The sequence below is a fragment of the Erithacus rubecula genome, assembly GCF_903797595.1.
Source record: "Erithacus rubecula genome assembly, chromosome: 2".
NCBI lineage: Eukaryota > Metazoa > Chordata > Aves > Passeriformes > Muscicapidae > Erithacus > Erithacus rubecula.
The window spans coordinates 82,753,570-82,779,631 of NC_136685.1; the positions used below are offsets into that span (position 1 = coordinate 82,753,570).

A 26,062-nucleotide genomic window follows, 5' to 3' on the forward strand; every position below is an offset into this window, starting at 1 on the left:
AGATGGCCATTGTTCAGAGAATCATATTGGAGATCATAAAATATGGTCTCACTAATCCCTTTCCTTCTATGTCCTAACATATGTCCTTCTGTGTTACCTTAGCACACATTAATGATCTTAAGAGGTCTAGAAAACTCAAATTTGAAATTAAAACACTTCCATCATGTTATTATAATTTATGTTGGGGGAAGAAATAGAATTGAAGTGGTATCTTTGGGAAAATCATCTTCCTGAAGTCTTTACTTATATTTCACCTACAATGGAGAACTGGTCACTGAACAATTATATTCAATGAGACAACACTTCTTTATGTACAGCTTTTCTGAAGATTTCCTACCTTTCTTACTCCTCAAAATATTTGGTTTAATTTAATCAATGTTAAAATTCCTGTGGATTTGATTTGTGCTGTGAGATAATATACCGTAATACATGTTGAATCACTCAGATTTCAGAGGAATCAAAATTTAAATTTCTGCTAAATAACAGAGCAGCTTTTAACTGTGTAATATTCATGGTATTCAATTAAATTGGTACGAAAGCTACAATTATAACTGAATAGTTTATCACTATGTATTAACCCTGTGGCCTTAGAAATCATACAGTGGCTTAGCTGTGCAAGCCATTGCATCACTCGCTTGTTGAACAATTCAGTGCAAAAGCATTTCTCGTCCATGCACTGAAGGATATTGCAATGAAAGGACCGAAACCTGCACTTCATTTCCTGAGTGAAGTAATGTAGGCTTTCATCTCCTAACCACTGGCATAACTATGTATATTATGGTTGAATATTTAGCAAGCGTCTAATAAAATGTCTGGGAGAGATAGCAATAAGTTGAAAACTGTTCTACTTTATATATTTACTGTAGTATGTAGATAAAGTATTCAGAGGAGAGTAAATAGGTCAGTATACAGCAAGCACTGTGGCAAATCAAATGGAAGGAACCATAGTAAATTTTATTGGAGTCTAAATTTTGGTTAAAATTTTAGGTTTGAGATTTAGGTGAGATTTATAAACCCTAACAGGAGTTGTATTTCATTTTAGAAGATGGATTCAGAGGTTTCCAAAATAACTTTGGCATTGTTTTGCAACTATTTGCATTGAGAGTTACAGACTTGTTTGGACACTAGGAAGCAAAAAACATTAGATGTAAGTTGTAGTTATTCAGAATAGTTCTATTGAGTACAGTGGGTTAAAGAGGAGAGAAACAGAAAAAACAGTTCTGAATTGCTGAAGCCAAATAACCTTAGAACAACTTCATATGCTGAAAATAAAAGACTGGTGCTGTAGTTACAGAATGAAGAGCAGTGTGTACCCACTCTACCTTAAAACACCAAGGAGCTCCCTAGTCACCAACTTAATCATTAGACTAATGAAGGTGCTGGAGTTATTGTATTAGATCAAAGGAACTGTTTCTTTAGTGGTTTGGTTTTAAGAATTAATCAAGTACTTTCAAAAATAAGACAGAAGAAATAAACATTTAGAGACATTCATGCATCTACATGGGAAAGGAAATCATTAATCAGGCTCACTGCTTTTGATACTGATACTGTTTATGAGTAAGTCCCAGTATGAGACTTTGTAAGTAAACTTAAATAGACTACTCACTTTTGAATAGACTTTCTCTTCTTGTTTATAAATCAGCTGTGATTAGTTGTTGGAGACAGATATTTCCTTGTATTCTTGTTCCTGTATACAGATTATGTATTTATACCATATATAAATTATATTATCATTTAGGTTGGAAAAGACCTTTAGGATCAAGTCCGGCCATTGATGCAATAACCAATCAATATTTAGATAAAAACACAACTTAAAATATCTGTGCATAATTAAGAATTAAGTAGTATTATTGTTATAAACACAAGAGTAGAACTCTGAAGCAACCTATATTTGGGCTTTTCAAAGATTTTTATCTTGCAAGATTTTTAGCTTATCAGAAATAAGGAGATGGACAGAAGCTGGACCAATTTGCAGTAGTAAATGAAACACTGCTTGTGTTGGTGATTAAGAGGTCTTGAAAAGGACAAACATTAAAAGGATTTGTTTCACTGAACAGTATTTTAGGGGCTTGAGAATATTGAGGGCTGCCAGCATTTGTATTTCCAGTTTGTTTGTGATCTCGGTCAAGGTGAAGTTGGTTGGGAACACTTGCTGGAAGTGACCTTGGCTGATTGTAAGGGATTTCAGTTTCTGTGTGGATAATACCACTGACCCAGGAGTTCCAAAGTGCTGGTCATGTAAAAGCTCAAGTTTAATTGATGATCATTCTTGCCATGGGAATTCCAACTTAAGTAGCTTTTTGTCCAGCCTTTAACTTGCTTGTGCAGTTTAGGTGGTTGTCTCTGTTAGAGGGTAGATCAGAAACAGGCAGTGTTCCAGCAAGAAGGAAGTTTTGAAACAGAAGAGACAAGCAAGCAAGGAACCTAAAGCATTAACTGGCTAAGAGGAAACTATATATGAGTGTCAGACTTTGGGTGGACACCTGCTTGTGGATTCAAGGTTTTTTGGTGGATGTTACCAAGACCAGCTTCTGATGCATTCTTGTTTGGGTATTGCTATCTGCACACATTTGTCAGTCCTGTCAAGAAAAATTATGGAAAAAAACCCTTGTCTGACTGAGCTAGGTCCTAAAAAAATAGGCCAAGTATTGAGTGGAATATTTACATTAGATTGTGTCTGTGAGCTTTTATCTAATGAGGTGTTTTAACTTTCTTATATAGTGCTGTTAATTTATTTTTCTCATTGTTCCTTAAATGAAAATGGGAATTTATGACTCTGAGAGCTAAAGAAGTTAAGAAGAGAACATGACCATGTGAATTACAAGGTGTATCTGGTCCTGTCAGGAAAGCAGGGTAGTTCAGTAGAAAAGCCAAGCATAACAAAATGAATGTTTCAGGAGTCTGGAATGAAAAGTTCAGTGCTGATCAAAACTATCTGTAAATATTGAATAAAGCTGTCATTTTATTCTTAAATGAGAAACTGTAGATTAACAAAGCCCCAGTGATGTAAAAGTGACTAGAGAAAGTCAAATTTGTATCTTATATTTAAGAATAAGCACAGAAGTGTCTTTCTTTTGGTGGTCTCCTCTGACTCAGTACTTTTAGTTGTTTCCATGTATTTCTTTAAATCTGGTCTTGAGAGTTTCTGAAGGCATGTTCTGCCTCCTGAACTGAAGAGGTTTGTTCAAAACTTTGTACATTGTTTCAATCACTCAAAGCAAAGCATTCTCTAGGACTTCTCCTGTGTAGTGCCATGTCTCTTGCTTATGAAGTCAGTGAAAACTGCAGATACACTGCTGTGCTGAGGATCAGGCAGTGTGATGGAAAAGTAGCCTGAGTCACAGGCACACAGTTCTGCACCACACTAGGCATGGGCTTAGACAGGGGCTAATCACAGGACTAAATTGTAGCATTTGGAAGATTAATGAATCTTTTGCTGTTCATTTTTCTCAATGGTGTATTTTTCTCCTTTATTTCTAAGGGATACTGCCAAGTAGATTTAGTTTGAAATTTTTAGTGAAAGCTGGTAATTTTATTTTTGACATTAAGAGCACTTGAAATATTTTGTTCCTTTGATTTCACCTTGGCTATTTACTTGTGTGTGAGGCAAATGAGATTTTTTTTTTTTAATATATATCTATTCATAATGGATGCAAGTGAATCTGAAAAGTGGTTTTCTTTTCCTTGTTTCTATTTCACTACGTTCATCTTGTCTTCATGTAACTCACTATCAGCTAGCTGTAGGTTCATATTTGTAATTGCAGAAAAAGGGAGAATGGACAGCAGACATCTCATAAAACCTGCTATGGACAGCATCAAACAATAAGCAACAGTTGTGATACTAATTAAGCTTTATAATAATCTTATAGATGGCCTGATGTGGGTGGACTGGCAAGGTATTTTAAAATGTCATTTTGCTGTGGATATTACTTTTTAATTTTTGAGAAACACATGTATTTGTCACACTTTTAAAACTCCAGTATATTGCTGCAGACATTAATTGACGTTCTACCAGCAACTACAAGCACTTTAACAAATGGACTGAAAGGTTTTGTAATAACTTCTTACAAAATAGCACTTTTCAGGAAAGTGAACTGCTGAATTTTCTTATTTTATATATTTATACATATATATATATAGAGAGAGAGAGAGAATGACTATGTGCCCAAGTGTATGACAGATAAATTAAATTCTCAGAAAAGGTACCTGACATGGAAAAAGGATATAATCCTATTATATCCACTCAATTTTAGAAAATAAATAATTGGGTCACAAAAACTTATTTAACAGGGGCGGAACTTGAGTACAGGTTGTACCACTTATTCTTCTTACTCCATGTCTGGTTTGTGCCTGTCTGCTTTGGTAACTCACAGATAGTTTTTCTCTAAGATGAGAACTGCTTTAAAGGTATGAAATACAGCAAGTTCAAAATTGCTCGTAATAGCAAGTAAAAAGCGAATATCTTGTTTTCAGTCCATAAAGGAGATGATGTGCAGGTTTCATGGATGAGCCCTTGGTTCAATGCTAGGCAATGCTTTTAGAAAAGAAACAGGATGATACACAACAGAATTATTAGAGATGAAATGTATAGAAATAAGAGCTGCATCAAGAAAAGAAACATTTTCTGAATCATTCTTTCCTCCTTCTATGCAATGACAATTACTTTGTCACCAAAATAAATTTTTTCCAAGGATCCATATGTGACAGCAATAGCATACAGAGGCAAGTGCTGAATACCTTTTATGAAATAGATAAATATCATTCATTTTGGAATAATAAAGAATACACCTTGATTTAGAGATGGAACTGGTCACAGAGATGCATAAATGTCAAAATGGGGGAAGGAGGCAGTGCTTAAAATACTTTTCTGTCTCCTTTATCAGCAGCTCCCCTGCCCCACTCATCAGCAGTCCTATCTTCTCCCTAATCATCCTTTTGCCGTTCCTGTAGCAGCCCATCTTGTTGTCCTTAACTCACCTTGCCAGATTCAATTCTAGGTCAGCTTTGACATTCCCAGTCCTGTCTATGCATGCCCAGGGAGTGTCCACATCTCCTGTGATTCCTTTTTATGTTTGAGTTTTATCAGGAGTTCCTTGCTCATCCATGTAGACCTCCTGCTGCTAGTGTTTGCCTTTCTGCTCACTAGGATAGACTGTTGTTGAGCTTGGAGGAGGTCATCATGGACCCCTCTTTTTATTAGGACCATTATCCCATACGTGTCTTCCATGGGAGGAGCAAGATCCCTGAACAACCTGAAGTCTGCTCCCTGAAGCTTAGGGGTGTGATCCTCATGTTTGTCTTACATCATCCTCAAATGGCAATTCACAAAAAAGCACCAAAAATAGCTGGTCTAGAAAGTATAAAGGAATATGTTCCACAAAGTAATTCTTAAGGTCATTAAAAAAAATAGAAGGATAAGCTTTTAGAACTGTGTAAGGTGGCTTGAAGAGTGAAAGTGGTAATTGTGATGTTCAGGGGTGGAAAGAGGCATTGGGCCTGTACCATGTTTAAAAATCCCTGGAGTGGCTTAGTTGGCTAGTTGGGCTGAATGGAATTACACTGGGTTGGGTTTTGAAAGCTGCAAACCTGCAAGAATAAAAGATGGAAAGAACAGGTGTGGCAGCAGAGGGTCCTCCTGACCTGCAGGTCACACTGACCACAGGTGAGAATGAAGTAAAACAGTCTCCTTTCAAATCACAGGCAGCATTTAAAACAGAAAACAAACCAACTTATTTGCAAGCCTCATAATATTAATAAAATGTTGCTGAGAGAAGACAGTGGTTTTGCACATCTGCTTTTCAGGTAGAAGCATAGTTTATGAAGTCTTTTTGACCAGTTGGAAGTAGCTAAAACTCAGCAATTAGCAGTGTATCTCTGCTCAGAAAGCAGAGGAGTATTTTTTGCAGTTATCACCAGCCTGCGCCAAGAAAGGGCATGGCTTGCTTTTTACACCCATAACAACTGCAACTGTATTTAAGTTTCAAGCTTCAAACAATTCAGATGGAACAGAGACAGCTTTTAGTCACATCAATCTCATCAGCACTTAGAGAAGTTACTATAGAAACTGTAACAGCAGAAACAATGAAAGGAAATAAAAGCGGAAGGAGGAGAGAACGAAGATCTGTGAGAATTTGAAGTAAAAATAAAACAAAATACAAGCAAGTAGCTGAAGCTGGTAATAAGGAGCCTTTTTCTTAATTAAGCTAAATATGAATACAGAAATTAGAGAAGGAAAAGACCTGTAAGGCAATTATGCCCTTCTTTGGGGTCAGTGTAGGATTGTGAGATATTTCAGAGGTAGTCTAGTCTTGCCGTGTAAGTCCAATAAAAGTATGACATAGGTGGGATGGGCAATGGCATTCAAAAACAAGATGATATTATAAAGCTGTTTTCAGATTAAGTGATAGCTCTTTAGCATGGTCTTCGACCACACAGCTGGAAACTGCTTGAAAAATATCTCAATTTGATCTGTTACTTAATTCCTCTGTAAAACTAAACCAATAGCTAGATATTCTGCCTGCAGCACATGACTGTAACTTCAGTCATTCAAAATATTTTTGTCACATTTTCTTAAAAATGCTGGTTTGTATGAAGGATGGAGTACTTAAAAATTGTTACAGATTACATAATAACGGCATGGTATATTTTTACAACCTGTGTTAAAAGAAAAATGAAAACAATTGTAATCATAAATTTAGTTGCCACTAGTGCCTGGATTGTGTTACAGTTTCTACTATCAGTGGAAGGAGAACCACAAGGTAGACACAGAAATGAAGTGGAGTCCCCCTCAAATACAAATGGGTTACATAGTATTTAAACCAACTAACAAACCAAAACAAAGCAAGCTAATGAAACAAATCTACTCTGTAAAGTGTCAGAATAGTTTAATCCATTACAATTCATTGTTTCCATTTTGCCTACAGTGGTTTGTCTTTTTATTGTTTAGCATAGTATGTTCTGTTAACAGAATTGTTAGTTGGTTTTTTTTGGAGTATTTACTTGTATTTCTGTAGTATTTATTTGAAAGTATTTTGTACATAAGTCATCTTACTCATTTACTATACAAATGTTGACTTTGCCAATGGAGTGGATATTTCCCGTAGCAAGGGCAGACCTCATTATTTCAAAACCAGCTGTGATTACCAGCACACCCAGAATGCCATAAGTTTCTCAGCTAGAATTCTATAAACAGCTTTTCCTTTCAAATTTGAAATTTTGAAACATTGATTTCAAAATAGCATCTTCCTGCAAAGAACCTGTTTTTCTCCAAAAGGGATGTCAGCCCTAATAATATTTAATAAATTCAGATTTCTGTGACTGTGTTCTGTTAATCTAAAGTCCCACACTAATGCCATTGATATGTTATTTGTCATCCTTGCTTTCTCATTCCTGCCAGAATAAATTATCACACACCAAAGTAGGATAGCTGTGGCATTCAGTAATTCTTCGTGTGTTTTAAGCCAAGTTCCCTCTTTCATTTTTTGCCAGTAGAATGTAGGCCAAAGGCCTTCAGCACACACGAGTCCAGGAAAGATTCACTAGGCAAAGTAGCCTGAAAACCTGCCCTGAGGAGCTTTGTGCCAGACACTACACCCCCCAAAATGCTTGTGGCTATTTCTGTTTAGGTTTCTCTGAGCCATGATCAATATGATTCCTGAAAGACCTTCTGCATTGAAATTTTTATGTAAAAAATTGAAGAAAATTCTTTTTCCTTGAAGTTAGGTAAAGATTTTTCACCCATTGCACAGGCTCTCTGAATCAGCTTTCTCATGGGAGAAGTCATGTCAAAAAATCTAGTAGAAATTTTCTTTTTAAAGAGGGTTTGAGAGATGTGTAAGTGATAGCTATATATGTATTACCATTGAGTTGCACTATAAATTCACATGGGTCTCATCCACATCATCACAGGAAAACTGCAGAGCTCTGAGCTCAAGGAACTTTTCAGTTTGAGGCTGTGCATTCAAATCCGCTGTTTTTCCCGGCAGTGTGAGCTCAGTTGCAAGTAAGGCAAAGAGAATGTGAAATTCAGTGAACCAAAAAAAGAACAGGCAGAAAGATGATGAATATGTACTAACAAGAGACAGAAATGCAGTTTTGGAGCCTGGAATATGTGTTTCCTGTTTCCATTACTTACTTCATCAGAAGTACTTGAGTGCAGAGGCAGTCTCTCGCCAAAGCTGGATGATAAGTGAGGAGTGAGTCAGGGAATTTTGGGAAGAGAACAGCTAGTATCAGGCAAAGATTCTTCAATGTTCTCTGGAGATTTGAGTTTGGCGTATCCTTCTTGGTTTTCTGGTGAAATAATTGAAACAAAACCTCTCACGTGTCCAGTAATAATTAATTCTGAAGTATAGCATATGGCAGTCAGCATTGGGAGGACTTGTATTTGGCTATATAAAGTATCATCTGCTAGTAAGTCTCACAGGAATTGCATCCTGCAGGCTGGTACTTTGCATCAGTAGGCAAGTTGACTGTTCTTTCCTTGCTCCTTCATTCCTGATCTGGAATCCCTAAAGAATCTTTCAACTCATTAATGTGCTGTGAAACCACTTTTTAAATATTTTACGTAGTTAATGTTCTTATGGTGGTTAGAATCATCACGCAGAAATCATGCAGAAATCAATGCATTTAATTGGAGCAAGACTTTGGTGTTGTGCAGTAAATAAATGCAGAGGGAGAGGGTCTGTCAAGTGGAAGAAGCCACAGTGTCTCCTTTGGCCAGCTCTGTGCAACCTAGGACCATTTAGAAACAAAGCTGGGTTATCTTGTTTGAAGGCTGCTCCATAAAGCAAGTATGGATTGATCTGAGGTTGTGCAGGCCATGAAATCTTGTTGAAGTAGAAGTCTCAGCAATAAAGTAGCCAGATCATCCAGTGTTCATGACTGCAAAACAAATTTCAGGTGCAGTAAACTACTGCAGAAGCAAGCATCCCAAAGGTTAACAAGATAACCAGTATGGTAGCATCCAAGGGTTAAAATTATGAATTCAGTGAGTAAATGTTGGCTTTTGTATCTAGATTTATCCAGTGCCATACCAAGGATAAATAAACCTTTTCCCTGGAACAGGGGAACAGATTATGGAAAAGATTTTAAACATTACTGTCTAAGTGCTTTGAAATATATTAGTGGTCACTGTGCATTTCAAGCATGGTTTGTTTTCCCATCTCTTTTCTCCAGTGCTTAAAGGTGGAAAGGAGGGCACTGTGGTAAACCTGCCTTCTTCTTCTGAGCATTTTTCTTTCAGAAAAGCTGTAGCAATGCTGGTACATGCGTTTTCTGAGACATTCCTTCCACATTTCATATCCTGTTGTACGAGTCGTAAAATTAGATGCTAAAGATATTATTTTAAAGTTAATAGGATAGTCAAAATCAACTCTGTAGTTGTTGACATAAGCTTAACAAACTGGGTAACCTGTTCCAGGCCTCAGATTGGTGTTTTTTAAGAAAATAAACAATTCAACCTTACAGATGCATTGCACAGTTTTAGTTATTAATGAACTGAGATTTTGGCTTTAAGGTAACTATGTTTTGAATATATATGTCCACATTAAATAGTAAGTCAAGAGAAGCAAATTCATGTGTTACTTCTAGATAGTTTCTTATGTTTCAAAAAGAGAGCAACTTCAACTATTTATAAACTGTAATTAAGTTTCTTTACAACATGACTCATTCTCAACAAGCAAGTCCTTTTTCTTTTGCTTTCTTATGAACTGTGTGGGAAAATTAGGGTTCAATCAGTGAAGAATTTGCTCAATGCTTAATTACCCATAAACAGCCCTCCAAGTTCTGCTCATGTAGAGCTTGCATAAAGACATGATTTTCCCCACACTATAGCTGTATAAAAATTGACTTTTAAAAAATGATCTGTAAATTGTAATGTAGGAGAAAGCAGTGTTTTACTGGATTCTTTCTCCAGTCTGCTTCTTTGAGTTCCTCTTACATTAACAGTGTGATGCTTTAGGAGAGCCAAAGTAAGAAATCATTAGATTTAAATTACTTTGAGCATGGAACTAAATTAGAAAGCTTTGCTTTCCCGAATGAGCTAATTGTTTAAATTTTCCAAAGGAAATGTTTCTATTTCTGCAAGAGAAGGGGTAAATGGGACTTCCTCTGACATAATTTTCATTTTAAATCTTGAATTTGACAGCAGCATTTTTACCTTCATAACCAAATATTACTGCTTAACTGCATGACTTGTATAAGCTTGCTAGTTGAAGTGACTCACTTACGCAGATGAAGTTATTTTTAGGGAGATAATTTGCACTGTTTAGAAGAGAGGAAAAAAGGGAGAGAGAGTCCTACTAAGAGCTAGATCTCTCATTATAGTTTACAGAGCTCGTGAACCCAGCATCCAAGCAAAAGATGACTAAGCAAGGGGTCTATTGGTACTTTCAGGAATTTACAGACATGAGTCATCTGCTTATTTTCTGCAGACATATCACCAGGGTACTTTGTGAGTCAGCTGTTATTTGGAAATAGTACTTGTATTCAACATGAGTACATTTTTGTAGTTCTTAGGTAACTAGCATGCCAAACTAACACAGGTTTTTACAGTTTGCCTAGTTCAGGTGTTAATTTACAAAACTGATGCATTGTTCTTAACTGTGATGCATTTTTCATGGCAAAGTGTGTATGTTATCTTGCATGTATTTACAGTAACATGTTTGTCACCTTAGATATTGCATGAAGGCAGATCTGATTTTGTATTAATGTACAGATTGAGAGTCAGACTGCCTACACACAAACAGGTAAAAAGAAAAATTTTCTTTAGCAAACCGTGTGTGATTATGAGCAGAATTTGACCTTTCATGTCCAACACACCTTGCCAGCATTAATTACCAGTGGTATTTGCTTATTTTTTTCATTCTGTGCACTAACAGTGTCAATACACGGGCATCTACTGAGACGGAAGCAAGTTCTTGCCTTCCTTTCCTACTGCTGGAATAATAGCTGGCTACCTTGAGATATGTATAACACTTTAAACTCAAGGCTATTTCCTGTTTACTGGCCTTTTAGGTGTGGTTGTGTTCCAGAATTAGGGACAGGTTTTTTTACTTGGTCTGGACTCGTCCACACCTTGTATCAAGGAAACACTTGCATTAGAAAAATGGAAGTTTGGTGATTTCAGGTGAAGGGCAGTTTAAATTTTTCAAAACTCTACTTGCAGTTCAGCATAATACTGCTGTTGTCCAGATGTGGGATGCAGAATTTTGAATCTAGTTTGATTATCTGATTTATGGGATCAGTTTATAAAGTAAGTAATTTCTGAAAATACAGATTTTGGTTAATAGAATAGATAGATATAGATAGATATAGAATATAGATATATATATAATATATATTCTCATAACAAATACAGGTGTCACTGTAGTGAGAACTCTGCCTTGATGCTGGGTACTTTGTCTTGAGAGCCCACCTCTAGTTTTAGGTAACAGGGAAAAAAACTGTTGCTGCTTGCATGTGTTATATAGATGGCAGTTTTGAAAGGAGACTCAATGAAAGTTAGAAATTTTCAACTAAAAAGTCTAGTACAAGGACTAAGCTATTATTTGAATGCTTTGCTGAAGTTTGTTATTCCTCTCACATGGTGGTAAAATACCAAAGTATACAGACTTGGTTTCTCTTAAGGAGTTGGTACTTCAGAATGAAAAAGATACACTAGAGAAATAGTTTAAGCACTCTGAGCTGAAGTAGTATATTTATAAGATTAAAATAGAGAATCAGTCTTCTTGTTTCTTTCCCCTTTTCCATGGTGGAGTCCTCCAGAGACGAGGCGGACACACCAGTTGTGAGGGGAGGAGACAGCTTGCTTGCTGATAAATGGCCAGGTTACACCAATGTTTTTCAGGGTTGTTATTTAGTAATCACATTATCAAGAGGAATTCGAGAGAGCAATCTTTGAATCTAACCTTTGTTAAAGCAGTGATGTGCCCTCGAATTAGCAGAACTCTGCCCATGTCATTACGGTTTAAATATCTGCTGGAAGCTGCTGTGTGGGCTGAGTCACCCAGGCTCTGGGAGTGTCACGTGTGGCTCAGACACTGGGTCATGAACCAAGCAAGCCCCATCCTCCACAAGAGCACTGGGTGTATTTTGGGACTGTGGCTGCAATAGCACATTTAATTTAGTGCCCTTCATGGCTGCAAATGCTTTTACTCCGACAGCTTGGAGGGAAGGTTGGGGAAAAGGGAGATGCAGTGGAGCTGACGCGCTTCTGAGTATTTCGATGTGGTGGGATAAACTGAAAAGTGAAGGAGCTAGCAGGATGATAGCAAGGAATTTGGAAAATAATACCTGTCTTATGCTGATTCCTCAGTCTGTTAGCAGAGATTTTGTAGGAAGTGCTAGAATCTCTGGAAGTATTTAAAATACAATTCCATTATAGTGTTCTTTCACAGTATAGAAGTTAAAAAATGTGATTTGGAGGACAGCAAGAAGTACTGGTTTAGGTGCTTTATAAATGAAGCCTACACCTTTAAAAGAAATTAACACTCCTCTGTTAATTTCAGTGTTAGATTAGACATTTAATATTAGTAATTCAAGTCTGTTGTCATAACTCAAATTCACTACAGATTTCTAAAGCCTCCTGAAATAAGTAGACCAAGAAAATATGAACTGTAATTCTAACAATGGAAAAGTTAAGTTAAAAACTAGTTCTGACCATGAAACCATACACAGTTTCTAACTGTTGTAGACTATTTTATTGTTCACCAGACCTAGCTGATCATGAGACAGTGATAAGCAGAGGGAACTAAGAGGTTCTGATTTTTATTTTTAGTGGGATATTTTGGGCATTAATGACTTTGCAGTGCGTTTTTAGTTTTGTGGGTGTTTTCTTGTCTAGCGGATGACAGCAAATTGAAATCTTTTCCAGCTCACATGACTGAAGCCTTCTACATTCTATATCAAATCATTTGACCACTTTAGGACACAGACAGCTGTAAAATGAGGATGACAATGCTTTTCATTTCTCTGAGGACATTGAAATTGTCACTAATTGGCACTAATGTTGGTTAAAGCAGATAAAGATACTTTTTTTAATATTAATTTGGTTTTTTTTAATTGAAATCATAACAGAATGTATTTTGTGAAGTTTTGAAACGGAAGATTTCACTATAAAAGTAATTTATTTTAATAACTAAATATTCCTGGTGGAGATTTTGAGATTAACATAGCAATATACTAGCTAAATACTTTATGGAAGTGTTTTGGCACAGCAAGGTGTCCCATACAGCTTTAGGTTGGAATCATTGCTTACAAGAAGTGCAGAAGGATGTTTTAGAACTAACTTCTCTGACACCTTTAAACCAATAGAATGGGCTGATATATTCCCAATAAGAAAAAAGGAAAAATACACTGATATGTTTTTGTAACACTTTTTTTTTCTTTTGGATTGCAGTTGACCTACCCCTGTACTTTCCTCGAGACCAACCAACCCTAACATTTCAGTCTGTCTACCACTTCACTAGCAGTGGCCAGCTGTACTCCCAGGCCCAGAAGAATTACCCATACAGCCCCCGATGGGATGGCAATGAAATGGCCAAGAGAGCAAAGTAAGTCAGATTGGTGTTTCCTGCTAAGCATTCCATTTGTTTCATGGTCTTTGGTGGGTGGAAATTTCGTGGATATAAATGTACATTTTCAGCATTACAAAAGCTGAACCTGTTCTTCTTCTCATACAGTCCTGGCATTCCTGTAGATGAGCATAGGCAGATACTTGCTAATCATGCTTATTACATTAATGCCAGAGGACTGAACAAAAGAAGGCTCTTTCTGCTAGGCTTTGTATGGCAGACTGGTGATACTCTCTGCTCCAGAGAACTTCCAGTCTAAGCAGATGAGATAGCCCCCAGCAGGAGTAACCTGCATGGTAGCATCAGTCAAGGTAGCTCCCTGGGGTTGTGTGGGTGTTGAGGGGACCCTGAAGGGAAGCATGTGAGATGGAGAGAGCAAGGAAGAAAAACCTGAAAGATGTGGTATTAGGCTGTAATGAAAAGGCACGGAAGAACAGGAGGAGGTAAAGCAAACCACTGTTCCAGCATAGGAGGCAGCCCTGTCAGATCTTGAGAAGGCATATCAAATCTTGAGAAAGTTATCTGAAAATCTGAATATCTCTTGCTTTTTTTTTTTTTTTTTTTTTTTTTTGTTGTTGTTGTTGTTGTTGTTGTTGTTTGGGTTTTTTTGGGTTTTTTTTGGGTTTTTTTTTTCGGATGGAAACAGAGAGTCACTGTCTTCTTCCTCTGCATTTTTTCTACAAGCCCTTGTTCTGGGCTGAGGAGAGATCACTTCAGTCTGTGTATCCCTTTAGTCAATGATGACAGGGCAGCCTCACAGAGAGGTTCTGTTGCAAGGGCAGGCTGCCATAGGCAGTAGTGTCCCCAAAACTGGATGTTGTCCTTGTCTTGTTGTGAAGCAGAGCAGATTTTACCTGAATGGGGAGATACAGGCAGCAGACTTACTGCAGTGTTTTGGATTTGCAAAGTGTAAAAAAAAAAAGTTAGAACAGTGAGAGATTTAAGCAGGCTGATTATCAGTTGTTCAGCATGTAAAAGCATCAAACTGCATAAATCACAAGGCGTATTGGGTTGAACATTTTGAATGACAGTCAGAAGATTAAATTAAATCAGCAAACATGCATAAAGAAGAGTTGAAACAAAAATAGTTCAAGCTGAGTAAATCAAATGAGTGGCATGGTCAGAGACTATAATTTGGAAATGATGGAAGCTAACAACAATTGACTGATGCATTTGTAGATTTTTATACTAATTTAAATTCTCAGGAAAACATCAAAGTAACATTTGATTTGGGATTTTAATATGCATTGTAATAATAATTTTTTGGTAGTGTTTGGTTTTGCCACCATACTGTTTGTAGGAGCACCACTTCTTGATCAACTATGATTTTCTTGTGTATATGGACTTTTTTATTTTCTCTAGCAGGATATTGTGAGTATTTTGTTTATTAAAAAAATAAAAATAGAAAGAAGCGCAATAACTGGCAACATCACTGTGACTTTTTTATGACCATACTACAAAATGCATTTCTTTTGTAGCTGAAAGCTTACAAGTACCTATTTGCTGTCTGCTAAGTGCATTCGCTTACAAGTGGGTGTATACAAATGGACTTCACTGCCCTGCACTTGAAATTTCGAAGTATAACAGCAGTTCTCTTTAAAAGCACTAGATGTGTACACTTACTATCACGTGTACGTGTGGTGAGGTTATTCACTCTTACGTTGGAGCCTCTGCAGTTGAGTTCTGCACTGGGTACGTAATAGAGAAGGATGATGAGAAGCGGGGGAAGGAAGGCAGTGTGCTGAGGAGTCTGAAATAGCAGTCACTGAGCTGCAAAGAGACACAGAAACTGCTCCAGTTAAAAGCGCTTCGCTTGCAGGAACAGCCACTGAGTCCTGAGTAGGTACCATAAATAGATCTCTGTCAGGAGAAGGATGATGTTAGGATACATGTGAACGTATTTTAAGAAAGATTTTTAGCACAATTGTGCATCTTATGTCAACAGTGTTTAAAATATTTGCTGGGGCTTCTTAGAATGGATTTGTGTATTTCAACATAACCAAATAACTTCTTATTCTACATGATTAGTTCAAACAACATACAAAAACTTCCCAAATAAAAACAGAAAAAAAATACATTATTTACCCTCTAGAAACAATGTCATTCTGCTCTGCTGAAGTAAATTTAGCCCTGGTTAAATCAGAGAAACTTGTTTGTGTTTCTAAATACTGTCAGTTAGTTTTTGCTTATATACAATCTTTTTCCCTCTTAGCAAAATGGTCTCCCAAGTGCTCAACATTCTTTGAGACAAAACATCTCTGTTTATCTTCCTGGCCATTGCTCTAGGGCCACAAGATCTCCCACTTGATATTCCAGTATCTGAACGAGTTCTCCACCCTTCTTCTCAAACTTCAGGGATCAGTGTACACTATCTTTCTCACTGGGGCAAAAGACTCATCAAGAATAGCTTTTGCTTGCTCTTGCACCAACTGTAGAAGCATCATCAAGTTTTAAATGGCATCAGTCACAGATTTCCTCACTCTCAATTCTCTTTTCAGCAGCTCAACACAGCCTGTTTATTCATGGGCAGAGCTGTCATAAGTTCATTCCAAAGGGATTTTGATTCTGTGCCCAGCCTTTTCCCAAGGTTGTTTTGGTGTGGGTTGTTGATTTTTTTTTTTCCAAACAGGTGAGCTTATCCAGTTCCTTCAGTGCAGGGACTAAACTTGAAAGTCTTGGAATCCTTGCTTATCTCTGTGGCCCCCAGCAGAAGTAGGCTTCTCTTTTGAAGTTAGGACTTAACCCTTTGCTGTAGCCTTGAGACAATCAGTAGTAACTATAGGCAGGATCAAAATTAGTTCCCTAAAATGCATACATATAAAAGTAGATTGTATGCATTCACACCTAGAGACATATCACCTAAATCTAAAAGGCAAATTCTCATATCAGTTTAGCTGGATCTTTTTTATTCAGAGAGAAAAACTGCTTATGTTCTTGCTGAAGTTATTGGACCAATTTATATCTGTCTGATAAAGTCCATGAAGTCAAGCCTCTTTTCTGTGTCCCCTTAAGCAAATTTTAAAATACTGGGCTCCATTGCAGCCCACTTAGATTCCTCACTGAGAGATAGCATCTGGTAACTGAAGCGTGCTTTTGTCTTAGCCCAGGGGTTGCCCTCTGGTTTTATTTAATTCTGAAGGACGAACCAAGTCCTGATTTAATAATGTGATTTCAGTTGTCTCCAGATTGTTTGTTTCTCAGTTAGCACAAAATTTTAACCTGTTTCTCTAGCTAGAAACAGGGAAGCCAGTAACATTAAAATTTTCTTACAAGCTGCTGAGATGCCATTTCCTCTCAGTTGGTATCTCAGGCTTTGCCTCTTGTAGGTCATTTATTTATATGTCTGTGGCCTCCTGCGTAAGCAGCTTCTCCAAAAGTTTTGGTCCTAAAATACAATGGCAAGCCTAAGAAAATACAGTAAATTATGGAAAGCTAGCAGCCTTGTTTGTGGTGTACGTGTGAAGTAAAACATCTCTGTGCAGTTTCCATGGGAAAGCTTTCTTGTCTTTTTGCTTAAATAGGCATTCAAGTGTACATAAATGGAGTCTTTAAAGAACGTGCAGACTTGAAGCCTGGGATTTTATGAAGGAATACTGTAAATAAAGCTTGGTTGTTTATACAAATGAAATTCAGTTCTTAGATGCACTCTGGCCCATTTTCTGTCTGACCCAGTGCTGCTCTGTAGATTTAGATTATACTTCAGGGGAGAGCAAGTTAAAACTCAGTTTACTCTTTTATCCTACATAAATCCACCTACTCATCATTAAAAATAGCAGGAGCATGGAAAACTGGTATCACAATAAGAAATTGTTCCAAGGGTTCATATTCCTTTTTTTTTTCCAGGTTGGCTGACAAAACAGGTTTCTGAATGACAATGTTATCCCTGACCATTCATGGGTGTTTGCTGAATGTGGTGTAAATTTTATATATCCCTTAGGGCATTCAGAGGGTGGAAGCTTCAAAGGGCTCAAGTGCTCTCACCTTCATATTGGCTGTTGCTCTGCCATGAGGTCAAGTGCATCTTCAGATTATATGCAGGTGCATCTTGTGCAAGCCACAGCTGCAGCTTTGGTTTGTGCTCAGCACAGGAGTGCCATGCTTAGGAAGTGTCTGGCTGGTGAACTGGGCCACAGCATTTTCAGCCTCAGTGATACCTTTTCCTTGAGAGTCACCAAATCAGATGATGTGTACCATGTGTGCAACTGAGGCCCCCACTGCAAGAAAGACCTTGAGGTGCTGGAGCATGTGCAGAGAAGGACAGTGGAGCTGGTGAAGGTCTGGAGCACAAGAGCTGTGAGGAGCAGCTGAGGGAGCTGGGGTGTCCAGTCTGGAGAAAAGGAGGCTCAGGGTGACCTTAGCACTCCCTACAGCTGCCTGAAAGGAGGGTGTAGCCAGGTGGGGATCAACCTCTTCTCCCAGATAGCAAGGGATGGGACAAGAGGAAATGGCTGCAAGTTGTGTCAGGAGAGGTCTAGTTTGGATAATAAGAAAAATTTCTTCCCTTTTTCAAAAGGGTTGTCAAGCCAAGCTACCCAGGGAGGTAATGAGGTCATCACCCCTACAGGGATTTCAAAGGTGTGTGGATATGGTATTTAGGGACGTGGTTTAGTGGGGGGCTTGGCAGTGATGAGTTAATGGTTGGACCCGATGAACTTAGAGGTCTTTTTCAACCTTAAGAGTTCTGTGATTCTAAGATTACATTTACAGATTAAAATATTGCATTTCTTAGTCTAATGAAAGGATATTTGAAAAGAAAAAGGGACAGTTGTTGTGTTTAGACATATCAGTTGTAATATGTCAGACTTGCTGTTCCTTCAATAAATTTTGTGTGCCCTAATGATTTCTTTTTTGTTGTTTTGACATTAACCAGTTTCAACTCATCCATTTTTTTTTTGTTATTATTCAGCTTTCTTTCATGTTTTAGGCTGAATATCTATTATATATTTAAAATTCTTTAAAAATAACAACTTCCACAATTTCCATGAAACTTTAGTTACAGATATGCCACCATGAATCTCACTATAAAATTTACATGTAAATATTGCACTCCTTTTATATCTTCTCCTCTTGATAGGTGTAATTAAGGTAATAAATAATTTTTTATTCTTTGGCTTGTGTTTAAGTATTTTTTTGTTTATTTGGAAAAGTATCAAGTTGTATTTGCCTGTATTATGTAATTTTCATGCACATTAGTCATCTTTAGAGAGCAGTTTTCCAAAAACTGACTTATTTTTATTACATATACTCACCTCACAAAGCTTTTTGTGACTGTCTCTGTTGCATGTTATCTTAAAATGAAATTCATAAAAATGAGAGTAAGGAAGTATAAAACCCAGGGATGTCATTCTTCTCTAGGTGTGTGTGCATGCATTCAAACATTTGCAAGGCTCAGAGGATTCTTTCTGAAGAACACTAGCATAGGTACAGCTAAAGGCTGAGGTGGTGAGCTGGGTCACTCATTTAACTCTGGTTTTGATAGTTTTGCATCAGAAACTGAGCAGAAGTGATTTCCTTGCCTGAAATGGAGTAGAGCTGACATTTTGTTGCCGCCAGTGGGCTGCTCTTCAGGACAGAAAAGGGGCAATGCACTGTGACAGCCACAACCAGAAGAGATGTGGCAACCCCGACGTGGGAAGCTCACAAAGAAGTTAATTTGATTTTATAGACCATTAAATCAAAACTGATTTTCTGTGGGAGTGTCAGCTGATCAGAATTATATGGGAACAGTAGAAAGGAAAATGGGGAAAGCTACATTTTGTTAAAATACTTAGTGGTTGCACTTGTCCTTGTAGTGTTTTCTGCAGTTGATTTACCAGCAAAATTTAATAACAAAATTATTTTGATTGTAAGATGTAACAGGTGAAGTAGTAGGAGTTTTAATTAGAAATTCCCCAGCACATTCCTTTATTTTTACTTAGTTCTTCTGCATACAGTACAGAATACAGTACATATATAATAGTCACACTTCTTGAGTCATATTTTTCGTGTAGTTTTCTTTAAATGTCTCCCTGGATAATTAAGTCTGACTCTTAAGTTATGGTATGTTAGTTTCTGACAGGTGCCTGCCAGGGATCTTCAGTGCTGTCATGCATTATGTGGATTTCAGCCAAGACAGAAGGGCCTGGGTATTTGTTTCTGGTCACTTCTCATTAAAGCTTTGACTGTAGGAAAGAAAAACAACTATTTAAAGATGAGGAGTATAGGTGCTATAGGAAGTGCATAGAAATAAAATCTGTTAGGCAATTAGTTTTTCTGTGATTCTGTATAATACTCTGTATATGTGTGAACTGTACATATGTGTGTTTTGATATATAGTAAATATTCCTTCTGCAAAGAAGTATTCTTGTATATTGACAAGAGAAATGCACAGAAAAGATTGGAGAAGTTGGCATGGTGTAAGTGGAATATAATAGCACTTTGCTGGAAGACAACTGCTTTGTAGGAATGAAAGGTTAGAATTTAATGTAGGTGGTTCTTGGATAACTGGGATTAAGTGGTGTTCTAGAAATACTGTGAAACACAGTCACTGATTTGGCTTTATTAGAGAGCTCCATTATACATTTATGAAAGCTGCTAGTTCTATATTAGAGCATGAAATTGCAGTTAAGAACTTGCAAAAAAAGTCCTCCCTTTCTCAAGAGAAGAGGGTAGAGAGAAATACATGAGTTTGGAAGGAGCTGTGATTTCATAATCCAGATAAATACTGTTGCTTGATCAGTTACAAAATAAACAGCTAAATAAAACCAGTGATTTCCATAGGCTTGTCTTTTGAGTAATACTCAGAATTGTTCCATTAAGCTAGGTAAAACTCTGCATTCATTTATCCCAAAATCATGTCTTCTGTATCAATAGGTAGTAGTGGATGCCTGTGGAAAAGCATGGCAGAGCATGGAGTCATATTTCCATCATATGTTCTACCATCCTCAAGGATTTCTTTATGTATTAGTACATTCCTATTAAGTAATCTTACCTGGCTTTCCTTCTATTTGCTTGTTGTTTTGAACAACATAATATAAAATTCTGTGGCAAGGGATCACGCAGGTGTGGTGTGAATAACAAACTGTTGGCTTTTGCATTCCTGCCTCTTCCTAGCTCCCTCTACCTCTTGTATGGAGGCAGCAAATAGTTAATCTGCTGTCCCTTTTATAACCTTTGTTTTATGAACCTCTTCATGCCTCTTTTGTCATCTTTTTTCTTCCATTTCCAGAACTTCTCCATCTTTCTGATCACCCTTGTCTTGCTGCTTTCTCCCTTTCCTGTGATTTTCCTTTTGGATCAGGGAGCTGCCTGTTAGTCATGATGCATTCACCATGCATTTATATGGTGATGTAGTGATATTGTGTGATTTACTCTCTATTCTGCTTCTAACTGCATCTTATTTTGTTTTTTTCATATAGATGAAGGCTAGTTGCAGTGTCATTTTAGCACCAACATCTCCTTTCTGTCTGTTTTTCAGAGCCTTGTTTTTTTGTGGTAGCAAAATTATGTCTTCTTCCCTCACATATTTCTCCTTTCATATTTGTCAATACTGACTTTTCACCTGCTGTGTTATCTTCCAGTCTCCTAGTACTGTAAGAACTATCTGCAGTTCCTCATAATTGTGCCTTATTTTTCCTTCCCTGACTAAATTGTTAACATTAACAAACTTTTCCATCTTCCTTTGCTCACTTTTGCATATCATGTAGGAATATGAACAACATGGGTCAGAACATCCATTTCTGTGCACTTTTCAGGTGACTTCACCCTAATGGTGTTCATAATTTATTCCTGCCCTTTTCTTTGTATCTTGGCCTCCTGTTTATCCACTTAAGGATTTTTTTTTCTCCTTCTGTGGTTATTCAGGAGGTTTTATGCCTTACAAAACTCTTCCCAAATATCTGTAGGTAAGTTGAGCAGTGTCACCTGAATTTTTCTTGTCCATGTGGGTTTGATACCTTAACAAAATAGGAGACTTGAGAAGCACAAGTTTGGCTCCTACCCAGTATGTCATGTTTACTCAAGTCCACTAATTCTGGACTATTTATGAATTTTTATAATAATTTCTACTAACAGTCTCTACCAATTTGTAAGGTTTGGACATTGATTGAGTTGTAGCCCTTCTATCCTCCCAGACCTCCAAACATTTCTTTAAATTGACATCACACTTCTCTGGTACCAAACAGGAACTATTTGCAAGCTGTTTAAGAGTTTAACTTTCTCACACTTGAGTTTCTCTAGAACTTGGGTATGAATGTAATCTGGGGCTGCTGATTTGGTTGTGTTTTGTTCATTTGTTCGTTACCTTTTCGGCTGACATTTCTGCCTGAGTTTAACTTTTGGTTTATCTCTTGGAAAGCCAAATTCTGGTATGATAACCTCTTTAAGCACCTCCATTTAATTTATTCTTTGTGACTTTGTTTCTTCTGAGCATTCTTTTTACTTTTTGATCACATTTTGTACTGTTTGAACAAGTGTTTATTTTGAGGGCCACAGCTCATTTGTTCATCAGATTAATTTTGTATTTGTTTTATTCTGCTTGCACCTGTTGCTATTAAGGTTTATTTCTGTCTCGTTTTCACCTTTGGATGGGTCCCCAACCTTTTGAGCATTTGCTTTTACTTCTAATAGCAAATATATATTTTTTTGAATAGGAAAGAGAAACAACTGCTTTAATATGTTTTATAAAATCACAGATGTGTGCCGTCTCATCTGTTTCCTTCTGACTGGTTTGTCCTAATGAATATCCAAGGACGTTTCTTTTATGGTTTGGTATGTTGCCTTCGGCCCCTGTTGATAAGGAATCTGGCAAAGCACAGCGGATGGCATGATGAAATCAGTACTTTCACCTGCAAGCAAACTTTGTTTTCAGGGATGCTGGTTGTCAGACTTGTTATGGATGCATCTGTGGTGTAACTCTTCATTTCTGCCTCTGAACTACAATTAAGGGATTCAATAATCTCTTAAAGATCATTCAAATTCTATTATTACTGCTGGGAGCTCCTCTCTTCTTGAATCTCTACACTTGTACTCCCTTACAAGTTTCCCTCCTGAACGTATTCTTACCCACTCTTCTGCTTTCTCCTGCTGCTTATATCATCTTTACATTCTTTACCCTGCCTTTTATGCTTTGAAGAGGTTCCTAGTTGCATCTTGTCTCGCATTTACTCTCTCCTTCAAATCTAATAAGTTTGTTAAATAATTGCTCTCCAACAGCAGAGCTCATTGTGTGTATATGTGGCCTAGATAAGAGGAAATGATATGTGTCTTGAATAAACACTATCTCTTTAAGAAGTTAGCCTTTACCTGGAGTGGGAAAATATGGCTATGGCACTTCAGCAGCTAAGAAAAATAGAGCAGACTTGTCATGCTGTAGCTCACAGGACTGGAAATTTCCTGCAAATTAACACAGTATTTAAAAAGACTCTATGAAGATGGAGTTTTTCCATGATGACCTTGGAATATCATTCTCATGATCCACTGATAAGGAAACAGAGTGACCATGCTGTGACAGAGATATTCCAATGCACCCTTCACAGACACCCACTACCCTGTGGGGAAAATGGAAGTTAAGAAAGCAGAAGCAAAATTTGCTATGATCTAAGACCACAAACCTTCATCTGACTGAAGTATGTCTATTTATGTACATTGTGGAGAAGGTGAAGGAAGTGAAGTGTTTTATCTCTTGAACTGACTGGCAAGCAGAAGGCATTGATGAAACTGCTTCAAAATAAGAGATTAATTTTTTTTCTGTGTGCTGTGGAACACTTAGATTCACTGTGTCTGTGCAATACACCTTTGAAATTTTTTAATATCTGTATCTGGAATCTGTGAGACATTAATTACCAGAATCTTGATTTCCAGAGAGTTTTAAAAAGCTACCTTCATAGTTACTGGCCTTGGTTTATATCTCTATGGTCTGATTGTGTCCAGAAGCTATAATTTCTATCTGTTATTGTGAGTAAAGGTCCCTGCTTTTGGAGGAATATATATTCTTGGAACTAAAGTTAGCATCCTTTACAAAGAGATGACCCTACTTATGCTGCTGCTTTAAAATAAACATTAATTGCCAGCCTACATAAGGATCTGCAATCCTAGCAGTTCTAGGGATTTGCTCCACAGCAGTTCCCTAGAACTCCCTTCCTTTATATTTTGCTTTTAGTCAGGTTGTTATATTTAGGGTTGGTTCATGCTCTGAACAGATTGTCAAAATTCATTTTCCTTTATGGTAAGTTGGGCAGCAAAGTCATCTTAATTTTTATGGCAGACCAACGAACTCTTTATTTATAAAATCAGTTGATACCATAGGTTCTTGGAATAGATGCAAATGTATAACAAAATGAAAATTTAATTTTAATTTCTGTTTGCTTCATATGGATTAAAGCTACCTGTTCATTCTGCAATCAGCAAACTGTTGAAAAACATGTCTAAGTACAACAATTTCTTGCACCTGTCTATGTGACTTGAATCAGAAATGGCAGTAATTCCAGAAAGAACTTCTGGAGGAAAAAGATATTGTTAATAAAATACAGAAAACAATTTTTTAACATGAGTGAATTTTAGTGTTTAAACTTAGGATATGTATTTGGTTTCACTAGTTCTGCCCCTTCTGTTTCCTGTTACAGTTTTGGTAGAACATTTTGGTTTGTTTGTAATTTTAGAGATGAGTTTCTGTTGTGCAGTATTATAAACTGAGCTGAAAACAACTGTATTTCTTAAAAACTTGTATTTTGGTGGCTGCCCACTGCAGATCTCTTGATGCTTGATTACTGTTCTGTCCATCAGACTGGCTTCCCAGTCAGTGCCCTGCATGAACTGGCAGGTAGAAACAGGCATAAGAAGTTTACTAGTCTCCTTGTAGGTAATTCACAATAAAAGGAGGTAGAGAGAAATAAATATTAAAAGAGGAAGAGGGATTGTGATGCATTTTTCTTGGCACACAGGAAAAAAATTGCTAGCAGCATAATGGCATTGTGCACTGACTCCTTTGTACATTTGTGTGTTTAGCCAGTTACAGTAGCAGTAATTTAAGAACTATTGTCTTGCTGTTGTGTAAACACTTCAGATGTTTGCTTGGCATCACCAGTTCTGGATATGTATAAAATGGAGGACTGTGTAGACATTGTGATTCACATAAAAGCAAAATATTTGCTATAGATAAAGCTGCCTAGTAAGGAAATTATAAACCACATCCCAAAGAGCATACCATCAAGAAACTTAGTTTAGAAACACAAATACATGCCAAGTATCATTATGTGTATTTAAAGTGAGAAAGAAATCCTGGAAGGTACCTGTTTTATTCTGCTGCTGTGCTTGGATAAATGTGTGTGATGTTCAGATTTGAATGGTGGTTTAGAAACGTTGCTGGCTCCCGAGTGCCTTGTGCATTCTGTAATAGTCCTGATTTTCATTAGCTCCTGAGCCTTTGCCACTTGGCACCTGGCCCCGTTGTGGGCCTGCCTGCTGCAGCCCAGTTCCAGCTAGGCAATCATAAGTTAGAGTGCTGAGAACTATTTCTCACTTCAGTTTTTGTAATGCCTTAGATGTGAAGACAATGATATAATAATCATTTGCTTCTAATGGAGGTCTTGCAAAATATCTTCTGTAGAGTTACTCTCCTGTTACCCCATAGTTACCCCAAAGCAGAAGATGAGCTTATTCAGCTTTGCTGTGAGTGTTCATGTATCTTTAGCCTGGTGAGGAATGCTGTGGAAGTGCCTGTGAATAAATAGACAACATGGTTCATCCAGTGGAAATATGTTTTCAATGCATTATATATGGTAAAAAATAGCAAAGAGGTTCAAATGGCTCATGTGTGAGTTTGAAAGGAAAAAACTACGCCTCAAAGCTGGCATGAGGCCTGTTAAAGAATGGGCTCTCAGTAGATTTCCACACTTTTGTGTTCAGCCCCTATTCAGTGCAAGGCATAGAAATGCTGGAGGAGGGCATGAGCATGGGTTAAGGACATAATGAGCAGTCATATGGAATATGACCTAAATACATACCCACTGTCAGAATTAATGCACCAATTTATTAATTTAAGTTCCTTTTGTTAATTAGTGCTAATCACACTGAATTGAGCAGCTTCTGACAAAAGGAATTTAGAAAGAAAACAATTATTTGTATAAAAAAGGATGGGTTGGCATCTTTGATTTAGTTCTGTCAGAAACAAACAGGAAATCTTAGAAAGTTTTGAAAGTTATGGTAAATACCTTCTGTACAGGAGATAAATTATTAGGGGTTACATGAACCAAATCAGCTTCATGTGCCTGTGTGGTCACAGGAGGACAAATCCTCTCATCTGGCATCCAGAAGGAATTGTTGTAGGTGTTCAGTATTTTCAAAACAAGTTTTCACTGTGTCAAAACAAGTTTCAACAGGAGCATAAAAATACAAAGGCACACTACATATGTATGTATGAGCCATGCAAAAATACTTTGTACTTCAGAAAGTGAATAATCAAGTGACGTTGATAAAGCCTGGAGAAGCTCTTTTATAATATAGCTATAGTG

At 37.2% G+C, this 26,062-nt stretch overlaps 1 protein-coding gene across 1 annotated transcript in view; it reads left to right on the top strand.

Moving 5' to 3' along the window:
- BABAM2 (BRISC and BRCA1 A complex member 2) overlaps positions 1 to 26,062 on the top strand; it is a 161,967-nt gene that overhangs the window by 126,938 nt on the left and 8,967 nt on the right. The window contains exon 11 of the mRNA XM_079298010.1: positions 13,400 to 13,553. Coding sequence (XP_079154136.1) covers positions 13,400 to 13,553 — 154 coding nt within the window. The remainder of the gene's footprint in view (positions 1 to 13,399; positions 13,554 to 26,062) is intronic.